General features: G+C 34.7%; 1 protein-coding gene across 1 annotated transcript in view; it reads right to left on the bottom strand.

Annotated features, from left to right (window-relative positions):
- Positions 1-27448, bottom strand: part of LOC148944264 (CD109 antigen-like) — a 340357-nt gene that overhangs the window by 191440 nt on the left and 121469 nt on the right. Inside the window, exon 6 of the mRNA XM_089099715.1 lies at positions 17678-17808. Coding sequence (XP_088955841.1) covers positions 17678-17808 — 131 coding nt within the window. The remainder of the gene's footprint in view (positions 1-17677; positions 17809-27448) is intronic.

The following is a 27448-nucleotide window of genomic DNA, read 5'->3' as shown; positions in this document are numbered from 1 at the left end:
TCTAAGGTAAAACACAAAACTCTTAACTATATCTAAACTAAACTAGAACTCTAAGCTAAGTCTCTAAGGTAAAACTCTAAACTCTTAACTAAAGCTAAAGTAAACTAGAGCTCTAACAAAAACTCTAAGCTATGACTCTAAGCTAAAACTCTAAACTCTTAACTAAAACTAAACTAAACTAGAACTTAAACAAAAACTCTAAGCTAAGACTCTAAGTTAAAACTCGAAACTCTTAACTAAAACTTAACTAAACTACACATTTAAGTAAAATTCTAAGCTATGACTCTAAGCTAAAACTCTAAATTCTTAACTGTAACTAAACTAAACTAAAACTCTAAATAAAACTCTAAGCTAAGACTCTAAGCTATAAACTCTAAACTCTTAACTAAAACTAAACTAAACTAGAACTTTAGCAAAAACTCAAGGATATGACTCGAAGATACAAAATTCTAAACTTCTAACTAAATATAAGACAAGCTAAAACTCTAAGCTAAGTCTCTAAGGTAAAAACTCTAAACTCTTAACTAAAACTAAACTAAACTAGAACTCTAACAAATACTCTAAGCTAAGACTCTAAGCTAAAATTCTAAACTCTTAACTAAAACTAAACTAGAACTCTAACAAAAACTCTAAGATAAGACTCTAATATAAAAAACTCTAAAATCTTAAATAAAACTAAACTAAACTAAAACTCTAAGATAAGTCTCTAAGGTAAAACTCCAAACTCTTAACTATATCTAAACTAAAATAGAACTCTAACAAAAACTCTAAGCTAAGACTCTAAGCTAAAACTCTAAACTCTTAACTAAAACTAAACTTCAACTCTAACTAAAAATCTAGTTAAGACTCTAAGCTAAAAACTAAACTCTTAACTATTACTAAACTAAACTAGAACTCTAACAAAACTCTAAGCTAAGACTCTAAGCTAAAACTCTAAAATCTTAACTCAAACTAAAGTAAACTTCAACTCTAACAAAAAGTCTAAGCTAAGATTCTAAAGTAAAACTCTAAACTTTTAACTGAAACTAAACTAAACTTCAACTCTTACTAAAACTCTAAGCTAAGACTCTAAGCTAAAACTCTTAACTAAAACTAAACTAAACTAGAACTCTAACAAAAACTCTAAGCTAAGACTCTAAGCTAAAACTCTAAACTCTTATCTAAAACTAAACTAAACTTCAGCTCTAAATAAAACTAAGCTAAGACTCTAGGCTAAAACTCTATGCCAATGGGTTAAAGAAAAAACCGTAAAAATGTTGGATAATTTCTAAGTCTAAAAAATTTAGTCCGAAAAAACTTAAAAAAATTCAATAGGCAAGGAGAATGTAAGGCCTCGGTGGGCTTTGGGGGTGCGGGGGGGCCCGGGGGACCTTTGGGCACCGGGGGCTTCCTTCGGGGTTGGGATAGGGGGATCGGAGTCCTTTGGGAGCCCGGGGGACCTTTGGGGGCCGGAGGGTTCCTCCGGGGTTGGGGTAGGAGGATCGGGGCCCTTTGGGGTTGGGGTCGGGGGATCGGAGTCCTTTGGGAGCCCGGGGGACCTTTGGGGGCCGGGGGTTCCTTCGGGGTTGGGGTAGGGGGATCGGTGCCCTTTGGGGTTGGGGTAGGGGATCGGAGTCCTTTGGGGCTGTGGTAGAGGACCTCACGACACTGTTTAAATAGAACTTGTGTATTATAACGACCACAGAATTTCATCCTCAAATCCTCTTCTAAAACATCTTCTAAAATCATCTTTTAAAATGTCTCTAACTGTTTCGCCGAAATAATTCCCTAAAATGTCTAAAACGGTTTCGCCCAAATAATCCCCTAAAAGTAATTTCTGCGTGTTCCTTTTGTTTTGGCATCCCTGTGCTGTCACATTTGAAATTCCTCGGAAATCCTTTCCCGCCTTAATCTCTTCATCTCATAAATTTTCCTAGCTACACTATTAAGGTTTCGTTAGAATATCAATTTATCTCTCCGACTTAAAGATCAGTGAAGCCGTATTTAAAAATAGAATTTATATCTCTTTAGACTCGTGCATAATTCCAAGATAACAAGTGATGTCATTTCTAATTCCTGACACTAAAGATCAATGAAGCCCTATTTAAAAATAGAATATTAATTTTTCTCTCTGACCTAAAGAGCGTTTATCCCTCAGACCTAAGATCAAAGAAGCCATACTTGTTTCTTTATTCCCCTTTCGTGAATCAATAATTCCCCTATCGATTATGTAAATCAAGTTCTCAGAAATTCTCTCCCCTTTCGTGAATCAATAATTCCCCTCGATTATGTAAATCAATTTCATCGAAACCATAAAAATACATCAAAGCGAGAAAAATCCTGTTTTTTCCTTCTCACTGACAAAAACAATAAAACAGACATAAATTGATGTTGACATCCATGAAAAAAAAACAAATAAATTGACCGACACTCATAACCGTCCAAGAAACATCCATCAATGTGAGAAAATTCCTGTTTTTTCAAGTGAGAAAAATTCTGTTTTTTCATTCTCAGTGAGAAAACCATAAACCACGTGGACTCTATGCCCATATATGGTGTGGGTACGGGACTATAAGATAGCTTTCTACTCAAGTCACATTATAGCCACGCCTATAGATACAAACGGAAAGATTTATGAATGATTCGTCTTCTTCTTCTGTTACATCCGGTAAATATTTTCCGATTTTTAAATAGTCTGCCTTCAGTCTTAACTTTGATGGTCAATCATAAAAATTGCCTATGAAATTTGACATATCGGTTCACATAATTAAGCATGCGACGCATTATTGGTCCTGCAGTCAAGTGTAGTTTCGTTTTCAGCAACGAGCGTGGCAACAGTCTGAGCTTGGGTATAACTCTAATTAACTCAGAGTAACTCCTGACCGTTTCTAAAGCCTAAATAAAAAGTTGCTGAAACACTGAAAATTACCCAGACAGGATAATTGTGACCGAATCTCCTAATGAAAGGGCTGGACAGACGTATGGCTTTTCACGCTAAAAACGGTCAATTTATTTAATATGGAGGTATTTTGTGTTAGCTTTCGACCTGAGATTTCTTTCTATAACGTTTATTTTGAGGGTCTTAGGTTGAGTTTAAGTTTGAGAGACTTTTTTCAATATCTTGAAATATCTTCAGTATCAGATTTGTGGGGTTACTTGCTAGCTCACGTAATTACTAATTATAAGCTTAATATCGTCATCTCCATCGTATCTCCACAATTGTAAATTTTCAGAAGAGCAAAAAAAGCCTCACAATTTTATTATTTTCCTCCGATAACCGTAAAACAAAACGGATTGATATGTAAAATCAATACATATCAATCCGTATTGTTTTCGTCACAAAAAAAGTTGCGAGGTTTTGTTTGCTCTTCTGAAAATTTACAATTACGGAGATACGGCTTTTTGATACCTGACTGACGATATGGTACATAATTGCTTGGCTATGCAAATTGTCTTTGTTAAGTGTCTATGTTTATAAGTTTAGGGTAATTTTAGCTGCACTGCCTTTTCATGGCAGTTCATGCCTGTCATACACTGCCTGTTCGGTAAATTCGGTAAATTAAACGGCTTATTATTTGCACGTAAGAAGGTTTTGTGCCTTCTTGAAAATTAAGGAGCAAACAAGGTTAAAACAAGTAGAAATTAACTTTTATAAAATATTAAATATAAACCATCAGAAATTACTATGAATGAGCGATTGACGCTTAAATAGAAATTAAATTTAAAAACAAAAGTTTTTTCAACTAAACGTAAGGAACAACATTAAAACTTAAAACGAACAGAAATTATTACGTATATGAAGGGGGTTGCCCCTTCGTCAGTACCTCGCTATTTACGCTAAAGTTTGAATTTTGTCACAATTCTTTAAGAATGACTTCAGAATCACAAACGCCGTTTAATTAGAATAAAAAGCTCTTTAACAGTGCTACAAACAACTTTAGCGTAAAGAGTGAGGTATTAACAAAGGGGCGACCCCTCATATACGTAATAATTTTTGTTCTTTTTAAGTTTTAAGGTTGTTCCTTACTTTTAGTTGAAAAAACTTGTTTTTATTATCTAATTTCTGATCTTTTTTTTAAATAATGATGGGAAATTCGGCTCCTCCCTCCATGGAAAGTTTCTGTCTCTCATGAAAAACACATCCATTGAAAGATCACCCCACGACCCCACACCCTCCACCCAAACCCCCCCCCCCCTGAAAACGTCTCTATACTTCCCAATAGCACATACTATGTGTACAATGGGCAAAGTTCATAATTGCAGCCCTTCCCCTGGGGACTGTTGGAGGTTAAGTCATCCTCAAAGACATAGTTATTAGATTTTTCGACTATGCTGACAAAAATGGCTATCTAAAAATTTTGATTGGGTAACTTTGGGGAAACAATAAGCGTAGGAGGGGGGCTAACTGCTCTCCAATATTTTTGTTCAATTAAAAAGGGCACTAGAACTTTTGATTTCCGATAAAACGAGCCCTCTCCCGATTTTCTACGATCACTGGTTTGATACGATCACCTTTGGAAAAAAAAACACAAAAAACAAAGAAACAAATAAATACCCATGCGTGATCTTAATTCTGCCAAAAATCCAAATATCCAGATTTTTGTATATAGGAGCTTGAAGCCTCTACAGCAGGGTTCTCTGGTATTCTGAATCTGATGGTTTGGTTTTCATTAAGACCACTTGATATTTTGGGGGTGTTTCCTCCTTTTTAAAAATTGGGAAAGTTTTCTCATGCTTGTAACTTTTGATGGGTACTATAAAATTTGATCAATTTTACACATTAGTAGAGTGCTAACTTATACTTCCACGACGCTATGTTCCTTCCCATGCTATTCCACGACGCTATGTTCCCTCCTGTGCTATTCTACGGGACCTCTATACCTTTTAAAAGAGAGTGAATAGCCTCTCATAATGTCGTATGGATTCTAAGGGTTTATGTTCCTTCCTATGCTATTCTACGGGGCCTTTACACCTTTTCAAAGAGAGTGAGTACGTCATCATAACGTGTTTTTTTTTCTTGAAGCATCATAACAGTTTATATAGCCAAATCGTATTCAAAATATTTTCTTGGAAAGAAATTTAAGTTTTGTATTAATTTTGGGTATCTCTGGATATTCATTGAGTTATATAATTAAGGAAGTTGCTAATCAAAGAATAGTAGGCTAAACCCAGAATTGATTGATTAACATATGCTGTTAAAAGATTTTGCGTAAGAGGTAAATCTATTTGCAAAAAAGCATATAACATTCGCGAATTGAACTGTATGAACGATATTAATTGATTAATAGGGGAAAAAAACAGAGCTAGATAACATTTGCGAATTGGATACAGCCAAATTGTATTCAAAATATTTTCTTAGAAAGAAATTTAAGTTTTGTATTAATTTTGGGTATCTATGGATATTCATTGAGTTATATAATTAAGGAAGGTGCTAATTAAAGAATAGTAGGCTAAACCCAGAATTGATTGATTGATTGACATATGCTGTTAAAAGCTAACTCTATTTGCCAAAAAAAAGGATATAACATTCGCGAATTGAACTGTACGAAAGATCTTATTTGAATAATAGGGAAAAAAACAGAGCTAGATAACATTTGCGAATTGGATACAGCCAAATCGTATTCAAAATATTTTCTTGGAAAGAAATTTAAGTTTTGTATTAATTTTGGGTACCTATGAATATTAATTGAGTTATATAATTAAGGAAGTTGCTAATTAAAAAATAGTAGGCTAAACCCAGAATTGATTGATTGATTGATTGACATATTCTGTTAAAAGTTAACTCTATTTGAAAAAAAAAACAAATCGTATTCAAAATATTTTCTTGGAATGAAATTTAAGTTTTGTATTAATTTTGGGTATCTATGGATATTCATTGAGTTATATAATTAAGGAAGTTGCTAATTAAAGAATAATAGGCTAAATTCAGAATTGATTGATTGACATATGCTGTTAAAAGTGAAATATATTTGCAAAAAAGGATATAACATTCACGAATTGAACTGTATGAACGATCTTATTTGAATAATAGGGAAAGAAACAGAGCTAGATAACATTTGCGAATTGGATAAAATGAAGATTAAGAAAAATGGCTAAACTAATTAGCAATTAATCTAACATTAAAGAGCTTTTTAACTCAGGTGATTTTTTATAAATTGGAAACAACATCAATCTGTAAAAAAGGCTAACGATGATAAAATAACATTGTGAGTTGACCTAGCTTTACCTCTCCGATGTGGTCTGTATAATACACAAGTGATGGTTGAACAGTGTTGTCAATTTAAAATAGGGTCTAACTTTATAGTATACTAAAAAGTTGATACTAAGAGAAATGTAGATGGAAAGAAAAGAATTCTAATAATGAAATTCAGAACAAACCTTAGAAATCCTTGCAATTCAAGTAGTAAGGTGTATGTGAGTAAGAACCGTCAAGGATCATAAGCACCAACGACCCTAACCACCAGAGATCTCAACCCCCAAAGGTCCCCTATCCCCCAACTCGAAGGGGGCCCCCTACCCTCCAACTTTTTGCCCCCCCCTTTTTTTATAACTTTTTTTTATTTTTTTTAGTGGGGCGCCACTCTAAGTGAACCTAGATCAACCCGACTTTTTGGATATCTCTCTCACAATGACTTTGTGTCTGAGCGAGAATGGAATTTAATCATTCTGATACTTAGATGCTGTTAATTTTATCCGATATGTCCGACAAAGGATGTTGATAATGAATTTATTCACTCTGGTATTTACATTTCGTCAATTTTATCCCCTGTATCCGAGAAAGGAATGTCGATAAAGCATTTATTCAATCTGATGCTTAGATTTTGTCAACTGTATCTGATATACCCGACAAAGGATGTTGATATTTGAGAGTGAATTTATTCACTCTGGTACTTAGATTTTGTCAATTTTATCCGACATATTCGACAAATGATGTTGATAAAGCATTTATTCAATCTGATACTTAGATTTTGTCAATTTTATCCGATGCATCTGACAGAGGATGTTGATAAAAAAAATTTTAGATTTTGTCAATTTTACCCAACATATCCGACAAAGGATGTTGTTAAAGCATTTATTCATTCTGATATTTAGATTTTGTCAATTGTATTCAACATATTAAACAAAGGATGCTGAAAAAGCATTTATTCACTCTGATATTTAGATCTTGTTAATTATAATTGTTGTAACTGATAAAAGATATTGATAAAAAATAAATTATTCACTCTGATACTTAGATTTTGTCAATTTTACCTCATGCACCCGAGAAAGGGATGTTGATGTATAATTGAATTAATATGATACTTAGATTTTGTCAATTTTATCCGATATATCTGACAAATGATGTCAATAATGCATTTAAAGGATGTTGATAAAGCATTTATTCACTCTGATACTTAGATTTTGTCAATTTTATCCTATGTATCCGAGAAAATGATGTTGATATGGAATTTAATCACTCTGATGCTTAGATTTTATCAAATTTATCCGTAAGATCCGACAAAGAATGTTGATAATGAATTTATTCACTCTGACACTTAGATTTTGTCAATTTTATCCGATGTAACTGGCAAAGGATGTTGATAAAAAAATTATTCACTCTAAAACTTAGATTTTGTCAATTTTAATCTATGTATCCGAGAAAAGGATGTTGATATAGAATTTAATCACTTTGATACTTAGATTTTGCCAATTTTATCCGACATATCCGATAAAAGATGTTGTTAAAGCATTTATTCATTCTGATGTTTAGGTTTTGTCAATTTTATTCGATGTATCTGACAAAGGATGTTGAAAAAAAAACTTATTCACTCTAACACTTAGATTTTGTCAATTTTATTCGATGTATCTGGTAAAGGATGTTGATAAAAAAAATTATTCACTCTGATACTTAGATTTTGTCAATTTTATCCGGCATATCCGGCAAAGGATGTTGATAATGAATTTATTCACTCCGATACTTAGATTTTGTAAATTTTTTCCGATGTATCTGACAAAGGATGTTGATAAAAAAAATTATTCACTCTGACACTTATATTTTGTCAATTTTATCCTATGTATCCGAGAAAAGGATGTTGATATAGAATTTAGTTACTCTGATACTTAGATTTTGTCGATTTTATCCGACATAAAAGATATTGATAAAAAATAAATTATTCACTCTGATACTTAGATTTTGTCAATTTTATCCCATGTACCCGAGAAAGGGATGTTGATATAGAATTTAATTAATCTGATACTTAGATTTTGTCAATTTTATCCGATATAGCCGACAAATTATGTTGATGATGTATTTAAAGGATGTTGATAAAGCATTTATTCACTCTGATACTTAGATTTTGATATTTTTATCCCATGTATCCGAGAAAATGATGTTGATATGGAATTTAATCACTCTGATACTTAGAGTTTGTCGATTTTATCCGACATATCTGATAAAGGATGTTGATAATGAATTTATTCACTCTGATACTTAGATTTTGTCAATTTTATCCGATGTATCTGGCAAAGGATGTTGATAAAAAAAATTATTCCCTCTAACAAATAGAGTTTGTTAATCTTATCCTATGTATCTGAGAAAAGGATGTTGACATATAATTTATTCACACTGACACTTATATTTTGTCAATTTTATCCAACATATCCGATAAAGGATGTTGTTAAAGCATTTATTCATTCTGAAATTTATATTTTGTCAATTTTATTTGATGTATATGACGAAGGACGTTGATAAAAAAAATTTATTCACTCTGACACTTAGATTCTGTCAATTTTATCCCATGTATCTGAAAAAAGATATTGATAAAAAAAAATTTATTCACTCTAACACTTAGATTTTGTCAATTTTTTCCTATTTATCCGAGAAATGGATGTTGATATAGAATTTAATCACTTTTATGCTTAGATTTTGTGAAATTGCTGTATTGCCTGTCCAGGATGCGACTTCAATCGATAATGAATGTTAATAAAGATTTTGTTCAATTTTTTTTCATAATTTCCTGAATTAAATTTCTGTATTGTGTATCCAAGAGGTGAATTCAAGAAAGAGTTTGTGACTTACTTACTTACAATTTTTTCATAATGACATATCCAACAACGGATGTTGATAAAGAATTTATTCATTCTGATACTTAGATTTTCTCTATGTTAACCTATCTATCCGACATAGGATGTATGCAAATTCCTTTTCTTACATCCCCGATGTTTTAATAGACATTCTATACGTTTGATATGCTAGCTTACTCTAAAAATAATGAACACATAACAATGTAATGCATAATATATTTTTAATGAAATAATGCTACGTAGAATATTAATACAAAAAAATATATTATGATACATTATTAATATCAATGATCAACTTTGGACATTTTGAATCTGTTCCATAAAACGGTTTACCTTGTTTTCTCTTGATATTGTAGCTATTGTCTTCTCTTAGTTCGTAATCGGTAGAGTAATCATTAGTTCATTTTGAGTCATAAACAATTTTTACAGGTGTGTCATCGACAGAGTCAATATGCTTTTCGTCTTTGGTATTATTTGGGTCATTGACTGTTTGATCAATGGCAGTAACGTTTGCTGGTACTTGGTTTTTCTTCGATTCATCTTTACATTCCATAGTGATATTTTCTACCAATGCCCTTTTTACTTTTCTGGCAACTTCACTGTCTATTATCACACTATTTTTACATAGGTAGCAGTTTCGGCACGTAGACAAGATATGGTTTATGATATTAGTAGAAGAGTAGGCCTTTCTTCTTGTCTTTGCTTTCATTTGAATGCTAATACCTAAAAGATGACGATAAGTTCTATCAACAGGTAGCAAGGTACTGGAAGCCCTAGCAAGAAGATAAGCCTCTTCATCCACTATTATTTTTATGTTAGCATTGTCTTTGAGTGCAATCATATCCGAAGATCTCAATCTCGCATATCCACCATTTGTACAATGGAATTTTTTTGGTACTCTGAAGAAATTTAATTTCTTACTGTCATGACAATGCATGCATACATTTCCGATGGTGCTACCACTTGTACTTGTTTCATAGTTTAAATACTTCTCCTTATCGGCATTCAATGCTACAATAATATTGTCATGTGAACACACTTTATTAAAATGCTCCATCTTCACTTTTTAAAGGTATAACTTATGTGTTTATCGTTCCACTGAGCAAAAAACATCGATTTAATACATGCAATAGACTAGGTAGTGTCAATAACCGGCCATAGAGTACCAGTGGGAAAGCCACATCGTGTCTCTGAGCAAGCATAAAGTACAATTGTTAGAGCCGTAAGCATATTTTGTCTTTTTAAGATACGTACAAAAAAAAAATAAAGTTGAATAATTTCGAAGTTTAAAAAAAAATAGTTTGTTTTTTATGAAAAAATATTGAATTAGAACCACCAGTCCTCATCATTAGGAGTATGTGTATGCACAAGAATATATTTGAAAATTTAAATCAAAAGTGTCAGTCTATTTTTCTGATATGATTTAGAGATGTAAAAAAAGAAAGTTGAATAATTTCGAAGTCCAAAAAAAATTTGTTAAAAAAAAAATAGTTGGTTTTCATGAAAAAAATATTGAATTAGAACCATCAGTCCTCATCAATAGGAGTATGGGTATGCACAAGAATATATTTTAAATTTTAAATCAAAAGGGTCATTCTATTTTTCTGATATGATTTGGAGATGTAAAAAAAAGTTGAATAATCTCGAAGTCCAAAAAAATTTAGTTAAAAAAAATAGTTTGTTTTCTACGAAAAAAAAAATTGAATAAGAACCATCAGTCCTCATCAATAGGAGAATGGGTATGCACAAGAATATATTTTTAAATTTAAATAAAAAGTGTCATTCTATTTTTCTGATATGATTTAGAGTTGTAAAAGAAAAGTTGAATAATTTCGAAGTCGAAAAAAAATTTAGTTAAAAAAAAATTGTTTGCTTTTTATGAAAAAAATATTGAATTAGAACCATCAGTCCTCATCAATAGGAGTATGGGTATGCACAAGAATATATTTTAAAGTTTAAATCAAAACCGTAATTCTATTTTTCTGATATGATTTAGAGATGTAAAAAAAAAGTTGAAAAATATATCATCTTAAAAAAAATAATAAAAAAAAAGCTATAAATTTTTTTTTTTTTTTAATTTAAAAAAATTGGGGTGGGGGGGCAAAAAGTTAGAGGGGAGGGGGCCCCCTTCGAGTTTGGGGATAGGGGACCTTTGGGGGTTGAGGTCTCTGGTGGTTAGAGTCGTTGGTGCTTATGATCCTTTGCGGTTCGTACTCACAAACACCTTACTACTTGAATTGCAAGGATTTCTAAGGTATGTTCTGAATTTCATTATTAGAATTCTTTTCTTGCCATCTACATCTCACTTAGTATCAACTTTTTAGTATACTATAACGTTAGACCCTATGTTAAATTGACAACACTGTTCAAACACCACTTGTGTATTATACAGACCACATCGGAGAGGTAAAGCTAGGTCAACTCACAATGTCATTCTATCATCGTTAGCCATTTTCATAGATTGATGTTGTTTCAAATTTATAAAAAATTACCTGAGTTAACAAGCCCTTCGGGGTTACCTTAAATGCTAATCAGTTTAACCCTTTTTCTTCATCTTCATATTATCCAATTCGCAAATGTTATCTAGCTGTTTTTTTCCCTATTATTCAAATAAGATCGTTCATACAGTTCAATTCGCGAATGTTATATCCTTTTTTGCAAATATAGTTAGCTTTTAACAACATATATTAATCAATCAATTCTGAGTTTAGCCTACTATTCTTTGATAGCAACTTCCTTAATTATATAACTCAATGAATATCCATAGATACCCAAAATTAATACAAAACTTAAATTTCTTTCCAAGAAAATATTTTGAATACGATTTGGCTTTTTTTTTCAAATAGAGTTAGCTTTTAACAGCATATGTCAATCAATCAATCAATCAATTCTGGGTTTAGCCTACTATTCTTTAATTAGCAACTTCCTTAATTATATAACTCAATTAATATCCATAGATACCCAAAATTAATACAAAACTTAAATTTATTTCCAAGAAAATATTTTGAATACGATTTGGCTGTATCCAATTCGCAAATGTTATCTAGCTCTGTTTTTTTCCCTATTATTCAATTAATATCGTTCATACAGGTCAGTTCGCGAATCTTATATTCTTTTTTGCAAATAGATTTAGCTCTTACGCAAAATGTTTTAACAGCATATGTCAATCAATCAATTCTGAGTTTAGCCTACTATTCTTTAATTAGTAACTTCCTTAATTATATAACTCAATGAATATCCATAGATACCCAAAATTAATACAAAACTTAAATTTCTTTCCAAGAAAATATTTTGAATACGATTTGGCTGTATAAACTGTTATGATGCTTCAAGATATATAAAAAAAAACACATTATGATGACGTACTCACTCTCTTTGAAAAGGTGTAGAGGCCCGGTAGAATAGCTTAGGAAGGAACATAAACCCTTAGAATCCATACGACATTGTGAGAGGCTATTCACTCTCTTTGAAAAGTTGTAGAGGTCCCGTAGAATAGCACAGGAGGGAACATAGCGTCATGGAATAGCATGGGAAGGAACATAGCGTCGTGGAAGTATAAGTTAGCACTCTACTCACATTTTGAATAAGTATAAGAATTCGATTCTTTTGATGTATCTATTGGTATCAAGACTCTGTTTCTTAGATTTTCGGTTACTATTAAGCCGCATCGTCCCTTACTTACAGTTCGTTACCAAAAATTGTTTGATTTTACTGAAAAATAGAGTCAAACTTAAGACAACCGGTTATTAATACAAGTGAGTGGGCTTTTTTGGGCCCCGTCATACCCTCCAAAAGCTTAAGCAACAGTTTAAACAGCTGATTGCATAGCTAAAAATTGGTGATTGAAAGGTTTTAAAAGCTAATTGAAGGTATTTTGGGTTTCTATACACTGAGAAACTATAAACGGCGAAGTTAAGAATAGAAATAAAATAAAGTATATACAAAAATGAAAATTAAGTGCGAATAAAAAAGAAAAAAAATCGTTGCATCAACTCTTTTAAGAGGAGCGGAGAAAAAAATCGGCCCTTTGCCCCACCAAACACAGAAATGGAAGTCCACTACTTCCTCCATCCCCTTAAGAAATAAATCCACGAAAGTTCCAACGCGTTTCCCCAGGCGTGAGGTAAAACTAGATAGGCGTGAGAAAACTGTACATAAATTCTGAAATCTAAATAGTTTTCATTTTTTGTTTTTTTGCTGTACTATCCATCTCAATTAATTTTTTTTTTATCTGTGTTACGTTGTATGGGTTCAGTTGCCAATGTTAATTTGAAAACACTAAATTTCCCAGAGTTGAATTAAACGTTCTAAGTTGCCTGTCTCGGGTTGTGCAGTGTTAAATTGTCTAGAGTTGAGCTGTCTAAGGTGAGATTTCTGTGTTGAGCTACTTATGTAGAGAGGATCGGATTGAGTTACAGGTGCGTCGAGTTTTTCTGTGTCGGATTGACTGGATTGAGTTGCCCTGTACTAGTTGCCTGTCTCGGGTTGTGCAGTGTTAAATTGTCTAGAGTTGAGCTGTCTAAGGTGAGATTTCTGTGTTGAGCTACTTATGTAGAGAGGATCGGATTGAGTTACAGGTGCGCCGAGTTTTTCTGTGTCGGATTGACTGGATTGAGTTGCCCTGTACTAATCTGTATGAACCGGATCGTACGCGTCTTAACTTGTACAGCCATCGTATTTGGATTCAGACCCCGAAAAGTATAAAACCATGACTAGGTGGATCTGATATATTGTGACATATGAATAAATTACTACTTATAAAAAATTAGCATCGACGTCACCTTTATCTAACCTAAGCCACATTATTTCTTTCCAGCGAATCCAAAAGCGGGCACTATGTTTCTAATTTGGGGGAGGAGGAGGTTACCAAAGGAAATTATTCTCTGAAAGCACTTTAGCTTAATATTCAGGGTCTCTCCTCGTCAATAGATAAATTGAGACAAATTGTTTCGGATGGACAGCCTGATGTTGTCGGTTTGTGTGAGACATTTTTGGATTCTGGCAATAAAATGCTATTGGATATCCATGGTTATAAAATGGAATGTATAAACCGCTGCAAGATGGCTAAAGGAGGTCTTGCCATGTATATATCTTGCAATTTGCATTATTGCTTTCGTGATGACTTATCAAGGAATTTTGAAGGTATTTTCGAGTCACAATTTATAGAAATTAGATCTAATGGTATTGATCTAAACATAGGCAATATTTATCGTTCTCCTTATGGTGCTGTTCCGTTGTTTCTTCGGAATCCTGAGGAAGTATTTGACATAATACTGAAACGTCCGTGTCAGTTAATCATAATGGGTGACTTTAATATAAATTTGATGGATTCAAAGTCTTCGGCTTCAGTTGATTTTATTTCAACCATGCTTGCCGCAGGAACTCTACCATCTACATCCATCCCCACGCAAGTAACTAATGTTGCAGCTTCTTTGATTGAAAATATCTTCTCTACGCTTTGTTTGAAGGAAAACTCAACTTTAGTTAGTGATATCTCCGATCATTTTCCAATATATTCTCGATTCAGCTTTAAACAGGGGAAGAGTAATCAGACTCAGGTGTTTGATTCCTATACTGTTAGGTTTTGTGAGAAAGAGTAATCTCTTCTTGGGTCTAAATTAGAGAAAAAATCGTGAAACTTGTTTGGTAATGATAGGAATTTTTCTTGTTTATTTGAGTCTTTTTATGGAACCATTGGTGAGGCTATTGTTAGCAGTCGATAAATATCAACTTCTAATAATATGTCTGAAAGGATTGTTCCTTTAAACCCATGGATGACATCCGGACTTCTCAAAAGCTGGAGAAGGAAAAATAATTTCTGGAGAGCTTATAAATGCGCTACACTTTCAGCACGTGCTATTCGTCTTTGTCAATTCAAGATATACCGGAATATATATAATTCCTTGTGTAGGAAAGCCAAATCTCTGTATTATCTAAATAATTTGGCTGCTTGTGGCAATGATATTCGTAAAACTTGGAAGGTAATAAATTCTGCACTTAAACCCGGTTCTCAATCTAGCTCTTTACCTATCTGGTCATTGGCGATGGAGCTGTGGAGGGTGAGCTTAATGTCCAAGAGGCATTCACCTCATTCTTTGCTAATATTGGTAAGAATATTACTTCTACAGTTACTTTGTCTCGGCCTAGGCCGGACTTTAGATCTTACCTCGGACCTTCTTGTGTTAAGTCTGTGTTTCTAGAGCCAGTAACAGTAAGTGAAATTACTAAAATTGTTAATGGCTTGAAAAACTCGTCTTCATCTGGGCCAGATTCTATCCCTACTAAGGTAGTTAAATCAATTCTTCCTTCAAAAGTATTGCCTTGTTAATCTTTGATTTGAATGTGGTGTTTTTCCGGATGCTCTCAAGCGTGCTCGGATTATTGTTTTGTATAAAGGTGGACCAAGAAATGATCCGGCAAATTATCGACCAATTTCAATTTTATCAGTATTCAGTAAAATATTTGAAAAGGCAATGCATTCTCGTCTCCTTACTTTCTTAAAATCTAAGAATTTTCTTCATGATTTTCAATTTGGTTTCCGAATGAAGCACTCCACTGAACATGCCTGTATGACCCTTTTGAATTTTTTTCATTCTGCGTTAGATTTGGGATTGATTCCGGCTGCTATATTCCTGGATATTTGTAAGGCTTTCGATTGCTTAACCCATGAAATTCTTCTATCGAAGATGTCTCATTTTGGTATAAGGGCAAATATATTTTCTTGGTTCCAGTCTTATTTGAAGGATAGGTTAATTTCTGTTGATCCACTTTCCCGGTCACCCTCGCAAGTGAATTTCGGTGTCCCCCGGGGATCTGTTGTGGGGCCCGTGCTATTTTTGATTTAAGGAAATGATCTCTATTATGTAGTAAAAAAGCAGAAACTTATTAATTGCTGTAGACTTTGTCATACTAAGCCTTCCCTTGCCCATAGTAGCAGCTATAGTTCGCCTTCTTCCGATGTCCTTGTTTGTTTTGCTGATGATAACACACTTAGTACTTTGGGGAACTGTAAATCCAAGCTTTGATTGAATTTGGAAAATTTGCTTGAGAGGGTGATTTTGTGGCTTGATGCTAATTATCTTACTCTGAATTTTCTAAGTCCAGTTTTTTTTATTTTTTCGCGTGTTTCTCAGGTTTATCCCAAGTCATCAGAAATTCATCAGCCAAATGGAATAATTCATAGATCTAAATACCGATATGTTCGTTTTTTGGGTATTCTTGTTGATGAAAACCTATCTTTTAAACATCACATTGATTTTATTAAAATGAAGATATGTAGGAGTCTCGGTATTTTAAGGAAACTTAGACATACTTTTCCTGGATCAATTTTTAAAACCCTTTTCACTGCTTGATCCAATCATATATTTCTTACTGTCCAATTGTGTGGATATCAACTTTTCCTTCACTGTTAAAACCACTTTCTAAGGTTTACAATAATGCTAGAAATCTCATTCAGGAATCTAATCGTTCATTAGTTATACCATTACTTGATCTTGAGTCACTATACATTCTTTCATGTGCATGTTTTACTTTTGCTCAGCTTCATGGTGACCTCCCCCGGCCCCCAAGTGTTCCGCTATCTTTTAACTCTGATCAAAATAATTATAATCTTCGTAATATGACAAATCATGTTCAAGTTCCATTTACTCCTTGCATAAGGTCAGATTTTAATCCTCTAATGGCGTGTCGTACTGTTTGGAATAGGTTGCCTGAATCAGCTCGAGGGTGCCACTCATTCGGCTTGTTTAAAAAAATTGTTAAAAATTCTTTGGCTTCGTAGAAGTTATTTTTATTTATGTTTTTATTTTTATTTATTTTTTTTGAGTCTATTTAATCTAATTAATTATTTTAGTTTATTTATTCTATTTTTTCTATACTTTTCGTTTTATCTATATTTTCTTTTCTTCTCCTTCGTATGTGAGTAAGTGATCATTTTAAATTTTCTTTTGTTTTTCATCTCTGAGTAAGCAATTCATATGTCTTCCCCCTTTGTACAGGCCAATGAGCCTTTGGGGGAATAATAACATGTAATATTGTATGTGTATCTAATGAAGAATAAAAGTTATCTTATCTTACCACTAATATATGCAATAGTTCCCATTGCAGGAACTTTAGAAGTTCATACCGGGAAGACCTAAGCCCTTGAGATTTGGTTCGATGTGTCGCGGCAATACAGAGCGACCTCTAACCAGTGGCTATCCCAAAAGGAGCTTTTCTGGCTTACTTTAATAGAAGGTATAATAAGCATTTAACAATAAAAGAAAGCATTGTTTTCAGAATTAGCGGTATATTGTCAGATGACAGCAACTTGAAACCTGACGAAATAAAATATTTAGAAGTTAAGAAATATGAATTTCCAGTTTTCCAACTTTTTTTGTTTATCAAAAAGTAACAATTTGTTGTCAAAATATCAATTTTTTGGTACTAACCTATAGGTAAAAGTTTTTTAAATTTTTTTTTTATGACCAATGACATGTCCGAGGTTTCATATTTTTATTCTTTTTCGTTGTTAGTATTTCTTTGTTATTATTCTTTTTTCTGCGTTTAGTATTTGATAAGCACTTTCTATTTCCAATAAAATGGAAAAGATAGAAACCGATCTTCCCTTTCTGTTCATTCTGCTAAAGTAAGTTACCTCATATATTGGTATAAAAAATTCTTCAACCTTGAATGGCTGTTCAAACACCTGATTCCCAGCAAGAACTCGAAGATTCCAGTCACCAGCTTTGACCAGCCTTGGCAAATAGTATTCTAAAGAAATCACACCTAAAAATTAAATTTTCGTTGATATATCTATTGAAACCTTCTATAATATGATAAAAAAAAATACGACCAAAATACATATAAATTAACAAGTTAATTATTGGGGGAAGGGGTAATATGGCATTGAGATTTGGGAAATTGAAACCCCAAAAAGTGCGTTTTAAACCAACGTTTATATTTTTTTTAGGGACCTTTTGGATTAACTGGGGGAGGAGGAGTATTTTCGGTTTCTCCAAGTGCACGTATGCCAAGGTCGTATCCAGGGAGTGTGGGTTAGGGGGTTGGAGCCCCCCCCCCCCCAAATGTTTGTCCGACTCGTAAAAACGTAACGAAAATTAATATAAATAAATATGTGATTCGTTTTTTTAAAGCTTTTCTTTGTATCCCCCCCCCCCCCAAATAAATTCTTTTGTAAAGCGAATTTCCTGGATACGGCCGAAAAAAATTTCCCGAAAAAAAATCCTGGATACGGCCCTGACGTATGTACATAACATTCATGTAGTCGAAGAAAAAACTTGCTAAAATAAAAAAGCAATAAAAAAACACCAACAAACTATGTTTCCTTGAATTTCCTTTGGATCTATCACCTGCAAAACATATTTGTTTCCCATAACTTCATATATATTATTGTATGTTAAATGCAGCGTTGATTACGTAAGGGCCTTTTGTTACTACAAAATCAAATTTGACCCCCTGTCAGAACATTATCTGAATTGCAAGGTCGTATAAGAGGGGAGGGTTACCATTTTTATTCCCCGTCCAAAATTTTGTCCGACTCGTAAAAAAATTACAAGAATACATATAAACTAATTTTTGATGTGTTTTGAAAAGTTTTTTGTTTTGTAACACCCCGAACAAATATACCCCTCTCCCAAACAAAAAACCTGGATACGGTCTTTCTGGAATGGGCACAGTCTTAAGTTGGTGAAATCCTGAGGGGTTGCAATCTTCCTGAGAAGAATATTCTGTAGATAAAACTTGCGGTTGTTATCAAATGTTCATTTGTGTCAGTTTTTATGATGAAAACTAGGTGTAGTTCAGAATTGTTCGAAAAAACAAACAAAGATGAAAACTTAACATGCTTGAAAAGATAACTTCATTATCGTTATGCACTGTAAATGTCTTTCTATGATAGCATAAAGTTTCAGCTTATAAGATCAAATCAAAATTCGTGTAACAAGAACTATTATCTTTTTAATGGTATTTAAAACTTAAACTGCATTCTGGGAATAAGATGCTAAATTTACGTAGAAGTTTGTTTTTCTTGCTTAAAATACTAAAAGAGGAAACATCGACTCTTCGAAGGGAGAAAATGGAGAGAAAGGACAGTAATGAGAAAATAAAGGGTACTCGTATCATAAACGCCCTACCGTTCAAGTTGTTCATTCATTGACGTATTATAGAACCGTTTTTTTCGTTAGTTTCTTTCAGCTTAGCGTGAGACAAAACAAATAGAACTGACAGAATAGATGGAAAATATATAATTTTGGCTATGTATTTGCACATTAGGGGGGGGGAATAAATTATTTGGACACTGTGAAGTTAGAAAACAATTCTTACTGCATAATATACAGAACAATTGTATATAAGGCATGCAGACACGCTATACATTACCCCACCCTCTTAATGTGCAAATATATAGCCCAAATTTGTTTAATCTGAAATCAGCTATATATATATATATATATATATATATATATATATATATATATATATATATATATATATATATATATATATATATATATATATATATATATATAAGTAGAGATGCCTTATTGAGTCCGACGCCCACAATACCCCTTCGAATCCCGATCCGGACACTTTTTTTAAAAATTCCGACGCCCACACCAAATATGGGCATAGAGTCATTAGGGAGAAAGATTACGTAATGGGGTGAATGACCTCTTTTTCCAAGGTTGATTTATTTGATGTTTCTATGTGTAATAGCTCCGGGGTGAAGGTTGCACATGCGCATTTAATTCTAACGGGAACAATGTTATTGATTGCGTAATCGAGGGGGAAGTGAATTTCCGAGAACTTGATTGCGTAATCGAAGGGGAAGTGGATTTCCGAGAACTTGATTGCGTAATCGATCGCGAATGTCAAGGTGTCCAGAAATAGTATTTGTTGTTGTTATTCGAGCCAGATGTTATGAGGTTCCCGGAAACAGTTAATGACACTTCCTTCCTGTTCGAGGCAGATGTTATGATCCAGAAATAGTATTTGTTGTTGTTGCTCTCGAGCCAAATGTTATGAGGTTCCGAGAAACAGTTAATGACATTTCCTTCCTGTTCGAGGCAGATGTTATGATCCGGAAATAGTATTTGTTATTGTTATTCGAGCCAGATGTTATGAGGTTCCGGGAAACAGTTAATTAATGTCTGACAGATGACGTCATGTTAATTAATGTCCTTGCATTTCCAAAGAGAATTGTCACCGAGAAACAGTTAGATCACACATGATGTCATGATTGATTGATTGACACAAAAGGGGAATTAATTTGTTGTTCTATAGAGAATTGATTCACGAAAGGGGAATTAATTTGGAGTTCTAACAAGAGAATCGTTTCCGAGGCAGATGTTTTGATCTTAGCGCGCGAAAAGGTTTCTTTGTAATTTCAAATGTGAAAGCAAAGGGATGCCAAACAAAAGGAACACGCTGAAAGTCCGTTTAGGGATCATTTGGGCGAAACTGTTTTAGACAGGTTATGGAATTATTACGGCGAAACAGATAGAGACATTTTAAGAGATGATTTTTGAAACGATTTTGGAAGAGGTTTTGAGTGTGGTCGTTATAATACACAAGTTCCATTTGAACAGTGTTGCGAGGTCCTCTACCCCAACCCCGAAGGAAGCCCCGGTCCCAAGTCCCAAAGGTCCAGGCCCCCAGACCCCCAAAGGCACCCCGGGCCCCAAGTCCCATCGTGCTCACAAAGGACCAGGGTCCCCAGGGCCCCAGACCCCAAAGCCACCCGAGTCCCGAGGCCCTCCCCGGTCCCAAAGGTCCACCAGACCCGGAGCCCTCGTGCCCAAAGGCCATCCCGCTCCCAAAGCCCATCGAGCTCCCCAAATGTCCAAGGCCCCAGGCCCCCAACTGTCCCACCCCCCGCCCCCGGACCTCCAAAGGCCCACAGGGCTCCCAAAAGACCACCGGGCTCCCAAGGACCCTCCCCCGGTCCACAAAGGTCCCCCGGTCTCCCAACAGACCGCTCCAGCCTCAAGTGCCTCCGAATCCCCAAACGCCCTCCCTGGGCCCCAAAGGTCCTCCCCCGGTCACCATAGATGCACAAAAAAACTTCCACACATACAAAAACTTACACACACACACACACAAAAACTTACTCACACACAAAAACTTAAACACACAAAAAAACTTACACACACACGCCAAAACTGACACACACACACACACAAAAACTTACACACACACACAAACACAAAAACTTACACATGCACACTAAAACTTACATTCAGACAAAAACTTACATGCACACAAAAACTTACACACACACACACACACACAAAAACTTACACACACACACACACACTAAAACTCACACACACACGCCAAAACTTACACACACACAAAAATTACACACACACACACACACACAAAAACTTACACATGAACACAAAAAAACTCACACACACACACACACACACAAAAAATAACACACACACACACACACACACAAATACACAAAACATACACACACACACACACACTAAAACTTACACACACAAGACAAAACTTACACAAACGAAAACTAACATTCACACAAAAACTAACATGCACACAAAAACTAACACACACACACACACATACAAAACAAACACACACAAACACACAAAAACATACAGACACACATAAACTTACACACACACACACACACACACACACACAAACTTACACATTAACACAAAAAAACTCACACACACACTCACAAAAACTTTCACACACACACACACACACAAAACTTACACACACACACACGAAAACTTACACACACACGCCAAAACTTACACACACAAAAACTTACACACACACACACACACACACACAAAAACTTACACATGCACACTAAAACTTACATTCACACAATAACTTACAAGCACACAAAAACTTACACACACACACACACACACACACACAAAACTCACACACACAAACACACAAAAACTCACACACACACACCAAAACTTACACACACAAAAAAAATTACACAAAAACACACAAAAAAAAACACAAAAACACAAAAAAACACACACACACACGCACACACACTTACACACACACACACACACACACACACAAAACTTACACACACACACACGAAAACTAACACACACACTACAAAAAAAAAACACACAAAACATTAAAAAAGCAAAAGAAAAAAAACTAACTCACTATATACAACAAACAAACACATTAAAACAATTACACACACACACACACACACACAAACTTACACACACACAAAAACTTACACAAACACACAAAAAAACAAAAACTAAAACAAGCACAAGAAAACTAAAAAGCACACAAAAACATAAATTAAAAAAAAATATTACACACACACACACACACAAAACTAACAAACACACGAAAACTCACACACACACTCCAAAAATAACACACCCACAAACAAACTTACACACACACACACACATGCACAAAAACTTACACATGAACACAAAAAAACTCACACACACATTCACAAAAACTTACACACACACACACACACACTCTAAAACTTACACACACACTCCAAAACTTACACACACAAAAACTTAGACACACACACACACACACACACACAAACTTACACACACACACACACACACACACACACAAAAACTAACACACACACACACACACACACAAACTTACACACACAAGCAAAAACAAACAAACACAAAAACTTACACACTCACACACAAAACTAACACACACACTAAAAAACCAACATGCAAACAAAAACTTATATGCACACAAAAACTTACACACACACAAAAACTGACCCACACACACAAAAAAAACTTACAACCACAAACAAAAGCTTAGGCAAACAAAAAATTACACACACACACAAAAACTTACTCACACACAAAAACTTACACACACACACACACACACACACACACACACACACAAACTTACACATGCACACGAAAACTCACATGCAAACAAAAACTTACACACACACACACACGAAAACTTACTCACACACACGTAAAAACTTACACACACAAAAGCTTAGACACACAAAAACTAACACACACACACACACAAAAAATTACACACACACGCCAAAACTTACATGCACACAAAAACTTACACATACACACACACATACAAACATACACACACACACACACACACAAAACTAACACACACAAAAACGTACACACACACAAACACACACACACAAACTAAAACACACACACACACAAAACTAACACACACACACAAAAGCTTACACACACAAAAAATTACACTCACACACAAAAACTTACACCCACACGAAAAAACTTAAATGCTCACAAAAACTTACATGCACACAAAAACTTACACACACACACAAAAACTTACACACACACACACACAAAACGAAAACAACCACAAAAAAATACAAACACACAAAAACATACAAACACACACACACACACACACACACACAAAAAACTTACACATCCAAAAAAAAAACTTACATCCACACACAAAATCTTAGACACACAAAAACTTACACACACACACACAAAAACTTAGACCAACATTCAAAAACTTACATTCACACAAAAACTTACATGCACACAAAAACTTACACACACACAAGAACATACACACACTCACAAAAAATTACACACACACACACATTAAAACTTACACACACACGCCAAAACTTACACACACACGCCAAAACTTACACAAACACACACAAAAACTTACAAACACACACACACACAAAAACTTACACATGCACACGAAAACTTAAATGCACACAAAAACTGACATGCACACAAAAACTTACACACACACACACACACACACACACACACACAAACTTACACACACGCCAAAACTTACACACACACAAAAACTTACACACACACACAAACACACACACACAAAAACTTACACATGAACACAAAAAAACTCACACACACACTCACGAAAACTTACACACACACGCCAAAACTTACACACACAAAAACTAACACATTCACACGAAAACTTACACACACACACACACGAAAACTAACACACACAAGCCCAAACTAACACAAACACACACACACACACACACACAAACTTACAAACACACACAAAAAAACACACACACACACACACACAAAAAAACTAAAACATGCACACTAAAACTTAAAAGCACACAAAAACTTAAATGCACACAAAAACTTACACAAACACACACACAAAACTTACAAACACACACACACACACACGAAAACTCACACACACACTCCAAAACTTACACTCACACACACACACACACACACACACACACAAAAACTAACACATGCACACAAAAAACTTACATCCACACACAAAAGCTTAGACACACAAAAACTTACACACACACACACACAAAACTTAGACACACACACGCAAAAACTTACATGCACACAAAAACTTACACGCACACACACACACACCCGAAAAATTCCACACACACACACACAAAATTAAACAAACACACAAAAAACTTATATCCACACGCAATATATTATAAACAAAAAAAATTACACACACACACGCAAAATTACACACACACACACACGAAAACTTACGCACACACAAAAACTTACACACACACACACACAAAAACTTACACATGCACACGAAAAATTACATGCACACAAAAACTTACATTAACTAAAAAAATTACACACACACACACACACACAAAACTAAAAAACACAAACCAGCGATATAGTACACACACACACACACATACAAACAAAAAAAAAATAACAAAATAACACAAAAAAAATTCACACACACACACACAAAAACTGAAAAACACACATGCACACACAAAACAAACACACACACTCACGAAAACACACACACACACGCCAAAACATAAACAAACAAAATCTTACACACAAACACACACACACACACACACACACAAACTTACACACACAAACACAAACACCTACACACACACACAAAAACACACAAAAACTGACAAACACACACAAAAACTTACACACACAAACAAAAGCTTAGACACACAAAACTAACACACACACAAAAACTTACACCCACACGCAAAACTTACATGCACACAAAAAAATACATTCACACACAAACTTACACACACACAAAAACTTACACACACGCACAAAAAATTAAACAAAAACACAAAAACTTAAAAACAAAAACAAACATACACACACACACACACACACACACAAAAAAAACTACCAACATAACACTAACAAAAACATCCAAAAAAAAAAGTACACACACACACACACACACACACCAAAAAATACACACACACTTCAAAACTAACACACACAAAAGATAAGAAACAAAAAAACTGACAAACACACACACACACAAAAACTTACACACACACGCAAAAACTTACATGCACACAAAAAATTACATTCACACAAAAAATTACACACACAAAAACTTGCATACACTCACAAAAACTTACACACACACACAAAAACTTACACACACACACACACACACGAAAACTAACTCACACACACTAAAACTTACACACACACACGCAAAAACGTACACACACACACAAAAACTTGCACACTTACCATATCACAGTTACATTGTCTTAATTTTTCAAATTTCATTTGAATTTCTGTCGTGAAATGCAAGAGTTGGAATATTTCAGTAGTGACTTGTTGTGCTTTACCTTCTCACAGTTACATTCTCTTGATTTTTCGAAGTTCATGAAATGCAAGAGTTGGAAAATTGGGGTCTTAGTCCACCAGCCTGAATGGTGGAAATCCACTAGCTCAGTATTGGGGTCCCACTCCACCAGCCTGAAAGGTGAAAATGCATTAGCTCAGAATTGGGATCCTACTCCTCCAGCCAGAATGGTGGAAATCCACTATCTTTAAATTGGGGTCTAAGTCCACCAGCCCGAATGGTAAAAGTACACTAGCTCAGAATTTGGGTCATAGTCCACGGTGGAAAGCCACTAGATCAGACGTGGGGTCAGAGTCCACCTACCTGAATGGTGGAAATCCACTCGATCTAGATTGGGGTCTCAGTCCACCAGCCCGAAGGGTGGAAATCCACTAGCTCAGTATTGGGGTCCCACTCCACCAGCCTGAACGGTGGACATTCACTAGCTCAGACTTGGGGTCCGAGTCCACCAGCCCGAATGGTGGAAATCCACTAGCTCGTTATTGGGGTCTCACTCAACCAGACTGAATGGTGGAAATTCAATAGCTCAGAATTAGGGTCTTAGTCCACCAGCCTAAATGGTGTAACTCCCCTCGCTCAATTTTGGGGTCTCAGTCCACCAGTCTGAAGGTTGGAAATTCTCTGTTTCAGTTAGGTTAGGTTAAATTATCTTGCGCTCACATTATAACTTATCCTAACCTTTTCTGGCGAGTATGGTTAGGTTAGGCTAGATTAAGTTAGGTTAGGTTAAGTTAGGTTAGCCCATGTATGCTTCACTTAGGTTAGCTTAGGTTAGGTGAGAGACAGGCAAAAAGTTTGGTGTATGATTAGGTTAGGTTAGGTTAGATTAAATTAGGTTAGGTTAAGTTAGGTTAGGCTAGGTTAGCCTACGTACGCGCTGTACGTAGGCTAACCTTGCCTATGTGTGTATGTGTGTAAGTTTTTGTGTGTGTAAGTTTTGGCGTGTGTGTGGGAGTTTTCGTGCGTGTGTGTGTAAGTTTTTTGTGTGCATGTGTGTTTTTATGTTTTTGTGTGTGTGTGTGTGTGAATTTTTTTTGTGTTAATGTGTAAGTTTGTGTGTGTGTGTTTGTGTGTGTGTGTGTGTAATTTTTAGTGTGTGTGTGTGTGTGTGAGTTTTGTGTGTGTGTGTGTGTGTGTAAGTTTTTGTGTGCATGTAAGTTTTTGTGTGCATGTAAGTTTTCGTGTGCATGTGTAAGTTTTTATGTGTGTGTGTGTAAGTTTTTGTGTGTGTGTAAGTTTTGGTGTGTGTGTGTGTGTAATTTTTTGTGTGTGTGTGTTAGTTTTTGTGTGTATAAGATTTTGCGTGTGGATTTTAGTTTTTTGTGTGTGTGTTTATTTTTTTTTGCGTTTGTTTTAGTTTTTGTGTGTGTGTTAGTTTTTGTGTGTTTGTAATTTTTTGTGTGAATGTTAGTTTTTGCGTGTTGGTCTTAGTTTTTGTGTGTGTGTGTGTTAGTTTTTGTGTGTCTAATGTTTTGTGTGTGGTTGTTTGTTTTTTGTGTGCATGTGTAAGTTTTTGTGTGTGTGTGTGTGTGTGTGTGTGTGCGTGTAAGTTTTGGCGTGTGTGTGTATGTTTTCGTGTGTGTGTGTGTTTGTAAGTTTTGTGTGTGTGTGTGTGTGTTAGTTTTTGTGTGCATGTAAGTTTTTGTGTGCTTGTTAGTTTTCGTGTGCTTGTGTAAGTTTTTGTGTGTGTGTGTGTGTGTAGTTTGTGTGT

This window comes from Artemia sp. Qi Xiang Cuo, chromosome 14 (assembly GCF_049724085.1).
Source record: "Artemia sp. Qi Xiang Cuo chromosome 14, ASM4972408v1, whole genome shotgun sequence".
Lineage (NCBI taxonomy): Eukaryota > Metazoa > Arthropoda > Branchiopoda > Anostraca > Artemiidae > Artemia > Artemia sp. Qi Xiang Cuo.
Note: the sequence above shows the minus strand (reverse complement) of the source record. Positions and strands in the feature narration are given on the sequence as shown.